Source organism: Ipomoea triloba, chromosome 7, assembly GCF_003576645.1.
Source record: "Ipomoea triloba cultivar NCNSP0323 chromosome 7, ASM357664v1".
NCBI lineage: Eukaryota > Viridiplantae > Streptophyta > Magnoliopsida > Solanales > Convolvulaceae > Ipomoea > Ipomoea triloba.
Window position 1 is genome coordinate 1,306,509 of NC_044922.1, and position 10,973 is coordinate 1,317,481.

Sequence of the window (10,973 nt, forward strand, 5' to 3'; positions counted from 1 at the left end):
AATATATTGACCAACATGACACCCAATTTTACGTTAATAGCTCATGACACCCACTTTTACGCTAATAGCTTATCAAAATTAAGGGAAATCCGTGAGGAACGTAACCTTAATTCGTCATATTGTTAATTTGGTAACTACAAAAGTACAATTCCAATTCTCATTGAGATAGGCTTATTGGACTTTTTGATTTGAGTCGGTCAACTATGAATAACTTAGGTTTCGGAGCTGAACCAACCTTCTTCTGTTATTGTGCATGTGAAATCTTGCACTCCATGTGTTTCTAGGAATAGTTCGATCTCTTCTGGTGCATTGATGAATAATGTGTCATCCGCTGATGAAGACTCCCAGCAAGGCCATAATCAATCCACCTCTGCATCTAGGAATAGTTGAGACTATGAGAAATCCTTTAAACTGCCCAAGATTGAAAAGTTTTTCAGGATCTCTTAAAGCCACTTGCATAAGGCGACTGAAGGTTTCTGCTATAAAAATTTGATTGGTTCTGGAAATTTTGGCACTGTTTATAGAGGAAAACTTGAGCAAGGTGGGGAACAAACTTTTGGGGTAAAGGTTCTTGACCTTCTAAAAAATAGTGCTTCAATGAGCTTTTATTCAGAATGTGAGGTATCACGCCATAGAAATTTTGTTCCAATTTTGACATGCTGCTCAAGTTATGATTTTTATAGTAACGAATTCAAAGCTCTAGTTTATAAGTTTATGAAAAATGGGAATCTTGATACGTGATTGCATATACATTCTACTGCAAGAACAAATGTTCTGACTGCTCTTCAAAGGTTAAACATTGCTATTGATGTAGCTTCAGTATTGGATTATCTTCACAATGATTATAAACCACAACTTATTCATTGTGATTTGAAGCCGAGCAATATTTTTCTTGACAAAGATTTAACTGCTCATGTTGGAGATTTTGGATCATCAATTTTTTGTTTACCAACAATTGAAGATTCATCAAGTACTGTCAGATTAAATGGGACCATAGGCTACGCTCCACCAGGTAACTAACATGTTTTTAATTAAAGCTTTACCATATACTCATATATATACTAGCTAATTAAGGGAAAATCACATCATTTCTATAAACTTCCAGTTATGGTTTAGTTCTTTAATTACCAAACTATAATAGATGCTTTACTTTTACATTTGATTTAATTTGTTTTTTCTTGGCAAATTATTTTGATCTAGAATATGCGACAAGCACAAATGCATCAACATTTGGAGGTATATATAATTATGGAATTCTTTTGCTGAAAATGTTCACTGCAAATTAAAGCGACTCACAACAGATTTATTCAATGATGAATGTAGTCTCTATGAGTATGTAGCATCCCGAGCAAGTGATGAAGATTGTAGACGACCCATTGCTTCTAACATACCTAGAAAGAAACCGTGGATGGGATAAAATGTTGGACAGTGATGAAAATTTGCTGAAAATTAATTAAGGAGAGCGAGATGCGTACTTTCTTTTTCTCCATCTTCAAAATCGGGCTGTCTTGTACTTCTACATCCCCATTGGATCGAATACTTATGAAAGATGTTTTCATCGAGTTACGGAATATCAAAAAGAGCTTCATGTATATATAAGAACAAGCAAACATGCACCCTCTATTGCATAGAATATCTCCAGATTTTTTTGTATTGATATTGTACTTTCCCAAGATTCATCTTTTGTTTTGATTTGTGAATATCGTAATATCAAGTGGTAAATTATTTTAACCATGTATAATTAAAATATTTTTCGAAAATGAATCATTTTTATAAAATTATTTTTCGAAAAATATTTTTCAGGTTTTTAAACGGACCTTTAGTGTAGTATAAAAATATAGAGAATATTTGTTGCTTTTATATAACAAAAGAAGAATCTAAAAAAAGTTTATAGCAAAAATAAAACACAGAGCAGCATTTATTAGTCCAAATAAACAACAAACTTAACATAATTGGTAGTTCGCCAGTGGAAACATTGTCAAATCACAAGACATGTTTGCTTAATTTTATGCAAAGAAAACTTTCTTAATCTTGTGTAATTCCCTGCTCACGTCATTCATATGCATGCGATCCATTGGTGATCTTGAAGCACATGTGAGTCCAATTTTGAAGATGGAGATGAAGAAGTTATGCACCTTACTCTCTTGAATTTCAACCAAATTGCCATCATTCTCCAACTCTTCATCTTGTCTTATTCTAAGGTTGCTTTCTAGGCATGCTAGAAGTAATGGGTCAACAATTTTCATCACATGCTCCGATAATGCTGCCTCAACATACTCATAGAGACTCTCACATCCACCATTCATGAATAAAGCATCTGTGGGTCTTTTAGCAGTGAACATTTCCAACAAAAGGATTCCATAGCTATACACATCTCCAAAAGTTGATGCCTTTGCTCCTATCCCGTACTCTAAATCCAGATTATTTGTGAAAACAAACAAAGCAAATGAAAAAATATAAATTAATAGATCATTTTAATTTTTGGCATAGAACTTCTTCAACATAAGATATAATATATGAATATGACTTTTTCTCTTAAGTTATCTAGCTTAGTTAGTTATGGAAACAAGTAGTAAAGTTTTATGACAATAATATTCTTACCTGGTGGAACATAACCAATTGACCCCTTTAATCCAATAGTACTACTTTGTTCACCAATTGGATCTCCAATTGTGCGTGAATAAAGTCTTGATATACCAAAGTCTCCAACATGAGCAGTTAAGTCTTTGTCAAGTAGAATGTTACTTGGCTTTAGATCACAATGAACAACCGTCGGTTCACAATCATCATGGAGATAATGCAACACAGAAGCTACATCAATTGCAATGTTTAACCTTTGAAGAACACTTAGAACGGTTGTCCTTGCATTAGATGAATGTGTGTGCAACCACATATCCAAATCCCCATTTTCCATGAACTCATAAACCAAAGCTTTGAATTCATTACCTACGAAATCACAACTGGAGCAGCAAGTCAAAATTGGAACAAGATTCCGGTGGCGTATGTTCCTCAACACTTTACATTCTGCAAGAAAGCTCTTTGTAGCTCCATTTTTTAAAAGGTCAAGTACCTTCACCGCAATTGTATGTTCTCCTCCACGTTGCTCATATCTTCCTTTGTAAACGGAGCCAAAACTTCCCGAACCGACCAAATTTGTCTCAGAGAAACCATCAGTAGCTTGATGCAGGTCTCTATAGGGGATTTTGGAAAGCTTTTCAACTTTGGATGGCTTCAATGAATCCATCCTTTTTCTTTTCCTCCAACACAATGTTAGAAAAGCAATGAATGATGCAAACACAAGAGCCGAGCAAATACATGGCAAGATAACAATCATAAGCTTTAAATGCTTTATGTGTTTTGTTTTCTTGACAGGACATGGAGGCAGCTTTAGCTCAGGTATACCACCGCATAGCTTTTTGTTTCCAAGCAATGATACATTGGTTGCCTCTGAAAACACTCCAACTGTTGGTACCTCCCCCTCTAGATCATTGAAAGAAAGGTTCAAATATTGCAAGAGAGGGAGCTTTTGGAGGTCTCTTGGTATCTCTCCAGTCAACTTGTTGCTTGAGATATCCAAATGTGTAATGCTTTTTAAGGAAACCAAAGAAGGCGGGACTTTACCTTCAAAGAGATTATCATGCATATCAAGATATTCAAGGCTCAAACAATCTCCAATTGTATCTGGAATTTTGCCCGACAATTTGTTTCCAGAGATATCTAAGGCATTTAGTGTTTTCAATTTGCCCACGGCGGGAGATAACGGGCCAGTGAATGAATTACTTGAAAGGTCAAGGTACTTAGACAAAGATGGCAAATTAAAAACTTGTTGAGGAACGGTGCCATCTAGTTTGTTATTGTTCATGTACCATTCATTCAAATTCCTGAAGTTTTCCACATTTGAGGGTATATTGCCATCAAAATTGTTGTTATCCAAAACAAGTAAAGCTAGAGAAGTAAGGTTATAAAGAGTGATTGGCATTTTTCCAGATAATTGGTTTCGATCAAGACCCAAAGCTTGTAGTTTATGCATTTCACCTATCTCACTAGGAATAACACCTGATAATAGATTGCCACTTATAGAAAAACCGATCAAGCTAACTAGATTTTTTATTGCTCCGGGTATTGTACCAAATATCTTATTATCTCCTAGATATAGGTAATGGAGTTTGGATGAGTGGTTAGCTATGGTGTTTGGCAATTTACCTTCAAATCTATTTTGTGAAATGGAAAACATATTCAAATTACTACAATTGGATAAAGATGTTATAAAAGCTAAGTCATTGAGGGGATCATTGCTACCAAGAAGATTGTACAGAAGGTACAAAGTTTGAAGATCTTTTAACCTTCCAATATTGTCTGGAACTTTACCTATAAGATGGTTTCCTCCTAAATCAAGAAGTTGAAGCTTAGAGGCGTTGGGAAATGAAATTGGGATGGTTCCATGGAATTTGTTGGCACCAAAATAAAAGGCTTCCAAGTTTGGCATGGTGTCTCCTATGTAGCTTGGAATGGTCCCTTCAAGTGAGTTTAAAAATACCGAAAAAATTTGTAAAGAAGTCATATTGAAGAAAGAAGGAGATAGTCTACCAGTGAAATTGTTGCCACCAAGTGAAAGGATATTTAAATCCCAACATCCCGTAATCTCATGCGGAATACGTCCCGTCAAATGATTCATCTCCAAACCCAACCCTTGAAGTGATGACAAATTCCCAAAAGTGGGAGGAATTCCACCTGTGAATCTGTTTCTACCGAGATTTAGTACTTGTAGCTTCTTCAAATTAGCGGTAGGGAGGTTCCCCTGGAGGCCATTTTTAGCAAAATAGAGTCCCTAAGATGTACGCAGCCGGTGAGATTAAGCTTAGCCACTTCTCCCGTCAGGGCATTCATAGACAGGGAGAGAAGTCTTAGTCGAAACAAACCACCAATCTCTCCTGGAATTTCACCTTGCAACATATTCATACGGAGATCAAGATCCCTGAGGAAAGTGAGATTTCCAATATGAGGAGATATGGTTCCCACCAACCCCATCTCAGGAAGCTCCAAACCCACAACTCGTGGGTGTCGATGGCCACAGCTCACTCCTTGCCAACCACAATGGTGCACAGAGTCATTCCAGGAGTTAAGAAATACTCCATTGGGATCATCAGAAATCCGGTGTTTAAACTCTAAAAGAGCAAGTCTATCGGTTTCATTTGATGATGCAAAGGAGGAATGGGTAACACTACATATTAAGCAAAACAGAAGAAGATGGAGAGTAAATAGAGCAGCTGATGATGAGGATGTGAAATAAAAGAATGAGAGGGTTTTGTGATGCCTCATCATCTTCTTCATCACCTCCATCTCTCAGCTATATACAATTCAAAAAGACGGATTATTTAATTAGATAAACAAGAGAGAGATGTGTGTTTTTCTCACAGGGTGTATATTATATTGTTTATATAGACATGATAAATGAAGATGGAATCTGATATGCGTACTGTTAATTGGTAGGTAAGTTGAAAAGCGGAGGAGACAAATTAAATCTCATAGTGGAATATGGTGGCCGGTTAGAGCACTTTATTAATCGTAATGGACGGGATGTAGGACGACAGAAAGAAGACTAAGACTTTAATTTGCATTAATTATAAACAAATAATTCAAAATATTTTTTAAAAGAGTGTTTTCCACTTTTGGTCCTATGACTTTAGTGTCTCTATCAATTTAGGTACACGACTTTCATTCCTGACATAAGTAGTGTTCGACTTTGATTTTTTTTTTTTTCACTTTTAGTCCTTTCGGCCATGTGAGCGACAACTTTTAATTGAAATTAACAAACTGTTGTGTCATTAAGGGTAAAAGTGTTTTTTGATAAAGCCCTAAATATATTTATAAATAAAATCAGAGAAAAAATAGGAAAAAGAAACGTTATTTGTTTGTTCTACTTCGCTTTTAAAGCGACAACTTTTAATCGGAATCAACAAACTGTTGTGTCATTAAGGATAAAATTGTCTTTTGATAAATCCCTAAATACATTAAACGTTATTTATCCTTAATGGCACAACAGTTTGTTGATTTCGATTAAAAGTTGTCGCTCACATGGCCGAAAGGACTAAAAGTGAAAAACAAATCAAAGTCAAGGACTAAAAGTGACAAAAAAATCAAAGTCAAGCACTACTTATGTCAGGAATGAAAGTCGTGTACCTAAATTGACAGAGACACTAAAGTCATAGGACCAAAAGTGGAAAAAACTCTTTTTTAAAAATGATTTTTAATGTGGTCTAGTGGCACTCGATTTACACAAATTATATTGTGGACCATGGTCATGACTGATACTGCAATTGTGTTGAACGGATACTGCAGTTNACTGCAGTATCAGCCATGACACATGGTCCACAGGATAACCGTACTGCCCGATTTACACTCCCACATGGATGGAAGTGAGTTCGAGTCTCAGTGGAGGCAACTGTTGACTCTTTGTGCTTCATTAAGTTGAGAAAGTAGCTATGGACAGATACTACATTGTAACGGAGTCACTAGTACTTATAAAAATTAACAATATTTTAAAAATGAATAAATCTTATAAGGTGGCGGCGCCGAGTGGGAGAGTCGCCGGCGGCGACGCAACGACCGAAGAAAATGAAAAGAGGTGGGGCTACTCGTACGTGAATAATGTGATGGACGGAAAGTAAGAAAGCAAGAATTGAACCACATAGTGGAAGACTTGGAATTTGGTGGTGAGAAATTGGCGAGCATATTACACTAATTCAAACATTTGCAACACATTTTGTTCATAGAAAAGATTGGCTGGGAAATGGGAATAGAATAACAACTATATAAAAGACCTATTACATTGCAATTTTGCAAACATGATATAAAATTAGTAGTTTTTTTTTTTAATTAAAAATTCATTTGCAATTTATTTTTGTAACTGAAATAATACTACAATTTTTAATGGAAAATGAAAATTCACTATTATCCGATCTAAATCTAATGTGAACAATACGTGTTTAAAATTTAATAGTTTGATTTCTCCTTCACTTATTATCCTTGTTAGTAACTGTACTAATCCGAGTTTCGGATCCAATCTAGCTATCTACCTATATCTTCAGGTCTTCTGGCAAAACAGTTCTTATATTGTGGACCGCGGTCCACAATGCGCGGTCCACAATGCATTGTGGACCGCGGTCCCAAAACGAAGTCGTTTTAGTAAGTGGGAGACGAGCCCCGTAATTGACACTACAGTTCATTCCAAAAGATACTGCCTTACATTTGTTTTGATATTATCAAATGAAACTGTAGTTATATCAAAAAGTAACTGTAGTTGTGTTGAAAAGAAAGTGCAATGTATATGAAAAGATACTGAATAACAGTTTCACATTTGTGTTTGATATTATCGAATGAAACTGTAGTTATATCAAAAAGTAACTGTAGTTGTGTTGAAAAGAAAGTGCAGTGTATATGAAAAGATACTGAATAACAGTTTCACATTTGTGTTTTTATATTATCGAATGAAAATGTAGTTATATCAAAAAGTAACTACAGTTGTGTTGAAAGGTAACTGCACTTGTGTTGAAATGTAACTGCAGTATATATGAAAAGAAAGTGCAGTATATATGAAAAGAAAGTGAGTGGCGCGAATTCATCCGTCTGTTTTCATTAATCAAAACGACGTCGTTTTGGGACCGCGGTCCACAATGCATTGTGGACCACGGTCCACGATATAATTTGCGCTGGCAAAAGGCTTTCTAGATGGATCAAAACAATGAAACATACACTATCAATCAGATAACATCAAACTAGCGCTTCTAAACAAAACTTCTGGATTAATGATTATGCATTTATTTATTTATATATATATATATATATATATATAGAAATAGGTCCAGGTGCGGTTGTCATTCCCGGTGCGATTTTGCGGTTTAAAAGTATAATTGTAGAATGTAATCAATGGACTCCTTTAATCCAAATAGTACTAGTCTGATTTCCAATTTCGGAATGTATTGACAGACAAGTCGAGGCATCTTAGTTGAAACAAACGACCAATCTGTGTCGGAATTTGACCATACAATGCATTCCTACTAATAATTCATAGACCACACTAAGAAATTTAAATTTTGTTTGCCCAAGAGGATCATCATCTCCATCTCATCCCCGTTTGTCTTCTGATGAATCATTGCTCGGTTTTGTACGTTATGTGCTGATGAGTTCTGAAGAGTTCTCAGGAAACGGAAGTATAAGCTCAGTCAATTACTTTTCTGTGGCATCATCAGATGATTAAGAATCCTTTAAGCTTTTGTATCCAGGGAAAAATCTAATTTAAACTCTTTGCTTACAATTATTGGTGATGGAATTGTGGTGCCTTCACCAAACTCATCAACCTCTTGTGAGTTCCCATCTACAATTATATTGAGACTAGGAGGAAATCTTTTAAGCTGCCCAAGATTTTGCTGGTGACGAATTCAAAGCTGCAAGAACAAATGTTTTGATTGCTCTTCAAAGGTTAAACATTGCTATTGATGTAGCTTCAGAATTGAATTATCTTCACAAATCACAATGATTGTGAACCACCCGTTATTCATTATGATTTGAAACCGAGTAATATTTTTCTTGACAATGACTTAACATATCATATATGTTGGAGATTTTGGATCATCAATATTTTGTTCACCAACAATTGAAGATTCATCTTGTACTATCGGATTAAATGGGACCATATATAGGCTACGCTCCACCAGGTACAGGTAAGTAACATAATTTTAATTGAAGCTTTACCATATAGTCATATGTATACTAGCTAATTAAGGGAAAATCACATCATTTCTATAAACTTCCAGTTATGGTTTAGTTCATTACCAAACTATAATAGATGCTTTACTTTTACATTTGGTTTAATTTGTTTTTTCTTGGCAAATTATTTTGATCTAATATGCGACAAGCACAAATGCACCAACGTTTGGAGATATATATAGTTATGGAATTCTTTTGCTGAAAAGATTCACTGCAAAGCGACTCACAGATTTATTCAATGATGAATGTAATCTCTATGTGCATGTAGCCTCAGCATTGCCAAAGCAAGTGATGAAGATTGCAGACCCATTTCTTCTAGCATTGCCCAAAACACCATCTGTTCCATAGAATATCTCCAGATTTTTTGTATTGATATTGTACTTTCCAAGGATTCATCTATTGTTTTGATTTGTGAATATCGTAATATCAAGTGGTAAATTATTTTAACCATGTAAAATTAAAATATTTTTTCGAAAAATGAATCATTTTAAAAAAATTATTTTTCGAAAAACATTTTTCAATTTTTCAAACCGACCTTTAGTGTAATATAAAAAATATAGAGAATATTTGTTGCTTCATATAACAAATTAAAAGAAGAATCCAAAAAAAGTTTATAGCAAAAGAAACACATAGCAGCATTTATTAATCCAAATAAATAACAAACTAATTAACTTAACATAATTGCTAGTTCACCAGTGGAAACATTGTAAAATCACAACACATGTTTTCTTTTTTTGAATGCACAACACATGTTTTCTTAATTTTATGCAAAGAAGACCTTCTTAATCTTCTGTAATTCTCTGCTCACTTCATTCATATGCATGCGATCCCTTGATGATGTTGAAGTACAAGTGAGTCCAATTTTAAAAATGGAGAGGAAGAAGTTATGCACCTTGCTCTCTTCAATTTCCACCAAATTGTCATCATTCTCCAACTTTTCATTTTGTCTTATTCCAAGTTTGCTTTCTTGGCATGCTAGAAGTAATGGGTCAACAATTTTCATCACTTTCTCAGATAATGCTGCCTCAACATACTCATAGAGACTCGCACATTCACCATTCATGAATAGAGCATCTGTGGGTCTTTTAGCTGTGAACATTTCCAACAAAAGGATTCCAAAGCTATACACATCTCCAAAAGTTGATGCCTTTGCTCCTATCCCGTACTCTAAATCCAATTTATTTGTGAAAACAAACAAAGCAAATGAAAAAATAAAAATTAATAGATCATTTTAATTCTTGGAAAAGAACTTCTTCAACATAAGATATAATATATGAATATGACTTTTTCTCTTAAGCTAGTTAGTTATGGAAACTAGTGGTAAAGTTTTATGACAATATTCTTACCTGGTGGAACATAACTGATAAGTGCAAAAGATACCACTTTTATACGGTTGTTCGTGGATCGTTTAGTATACAAGTTAAAGCTTTTATGAATGTTTTAGTGTTAAATTGCGTTAGAATGCTTCATATTGCCATTGGACCCCGTTCCACACTTGGTTAATCATTTTGTAGGTAAAAAGATGGGCAAAAAGGCAGAAAATGGCTAGATTTGGAAGAAGGATTCACGAGTCGAAGTTGGAGTGCGAAATACACCATGGACGCCCTGTGGACGCCCAGTGGACGCGCGTCCAACGCGCGTCCACCAGGCGTCCACCCATGCGTCCAATTTTTCACTCTCTGAAGTTTGAAGTCTGTGCAGCAGTCTGCTGTGGACGCGCAGTGGACGCGCGCGTCCACCTGGGTGTCCATCAGAACGCTCGCAGAAGTTGAAGTCTGGACGCATTTATCGCCGTGGACGCGCGTCCACCCGTGCGTCCATCGCGGAAAATTGGCGGTTGGGCGAGATTTAAAAGGGGAATTGAGCCATTTTGCAGGAGATCCATCACATTTTCATTTTAGATCAGTTTAGAATATTTCTCTCTCTAGGATTAGCCTAGAGAGATCTCCCCCAATTCACTCCACATTCCCAATTCACTCCACATTGCAATTCTTAGTTTAGATTAGAATTAGAGAAGAATTGAAAATATGTCAGATTGAGATCTACATTCAATTTCAAGTTCAAGGTTTAATTTCAAGCTAAGTCTTCCTTTTAATTTATTGTCATTACTTTTGCTTTTGCTATTTCAATTTCAAGTATGATTAGATAGATCTTTGTGGATTTGGATTGAGCAATGTTGTATGGATATTCTTGAGCTTTGAATTGAT

The 10,973-nt window shown here is 35.3% G+C and overlaps 3 protein-coding genes across 3 annotated transcripts in view; all 3 read right to left on the reverse strand.

Moving 5' to 3' along the window:
* Positions 1–1,898: 1,898 nt before the first annotated feature.
* On the reverse strand, positions 1,899–4,760 carry LOC116024987 (probable LRR receptor-like serine/threonine-protein kinase At3g47570). The gene is made up of 2 exons (XM_031266038.1): positions 2,602–4,760; positions 1,899–2,410 (listed from the first exon to the last, which is right to left on the reverse strand). The coding sequence occupies exons 1-2, from the start codon at positions 4,673–4,675 to the stop codon at positions 2,007–2,009; spliced, it is 2,478 nt and encodes an 825-aa protein (XP_031121898.1). The 5' UTR covers positions 4,676–4,760; the 3' UTR covers positions 1,899–2,006.
* LOC116024988 (LRR receptor-like serine/threonine-protein kinase EFR) lies at positions 4,755–5,372 on the reverse strand. The gene has a single exon (XM_031266039.1). It carries the CDS (start codon positions 5,338–5,340, stop codon positions 4,774–4,776), a length of 567 nt encoding a protein of 188 aa, XP_031121899.1. The 5' UTR covers positions 5,341–5,372; the 3' UTR covers positions 4,755–4,773.
* Positions 5,373–9,501: 4,129 nt separating this feature from the next.
* Positions 9,502–10,973, reverse strand: part of LOC116025396 (probable LRR receptor-like serine/threonine-protein kinase At3g47570) — a 5,120-nt gene continuing 3,648 nt past the window's right edge. The window contains exon 6 of the mRNA XM_031266617.1: positions 9,502–9,544. Within this exon, the coding sequence (XP_031122477.1) occupies positions 9,530–9,544 (15 nt within the window). The 3' untranslated portion in view covers positions 9,502–9,529. The remainder of the gene's footprint in view (positions 9,545–10,973) is intronic.

Coding starts and splice junctions, on each gene's coding strand:
- LOC116024987 (XM_031266038.1), bottom strand. CDS start 4,675: ATGAATCATTTGACGGGACGTATTCCGCATGAGATTACGGGATGTTGG. Junction 2,411..2,601: donor AATTGGTTATGTTCCACCAG/GTAAGAATATTA, acceptor ATCTGGATTTAG/AGTACGGGATAGGAGCAAAG.
- LOC116024988 (XM_031266039.1), bottom strand. CDS start 5,340: ATGGAGGTGATGAAGAAGATGATGAGGCATCACAAAACCCTCTCATTC.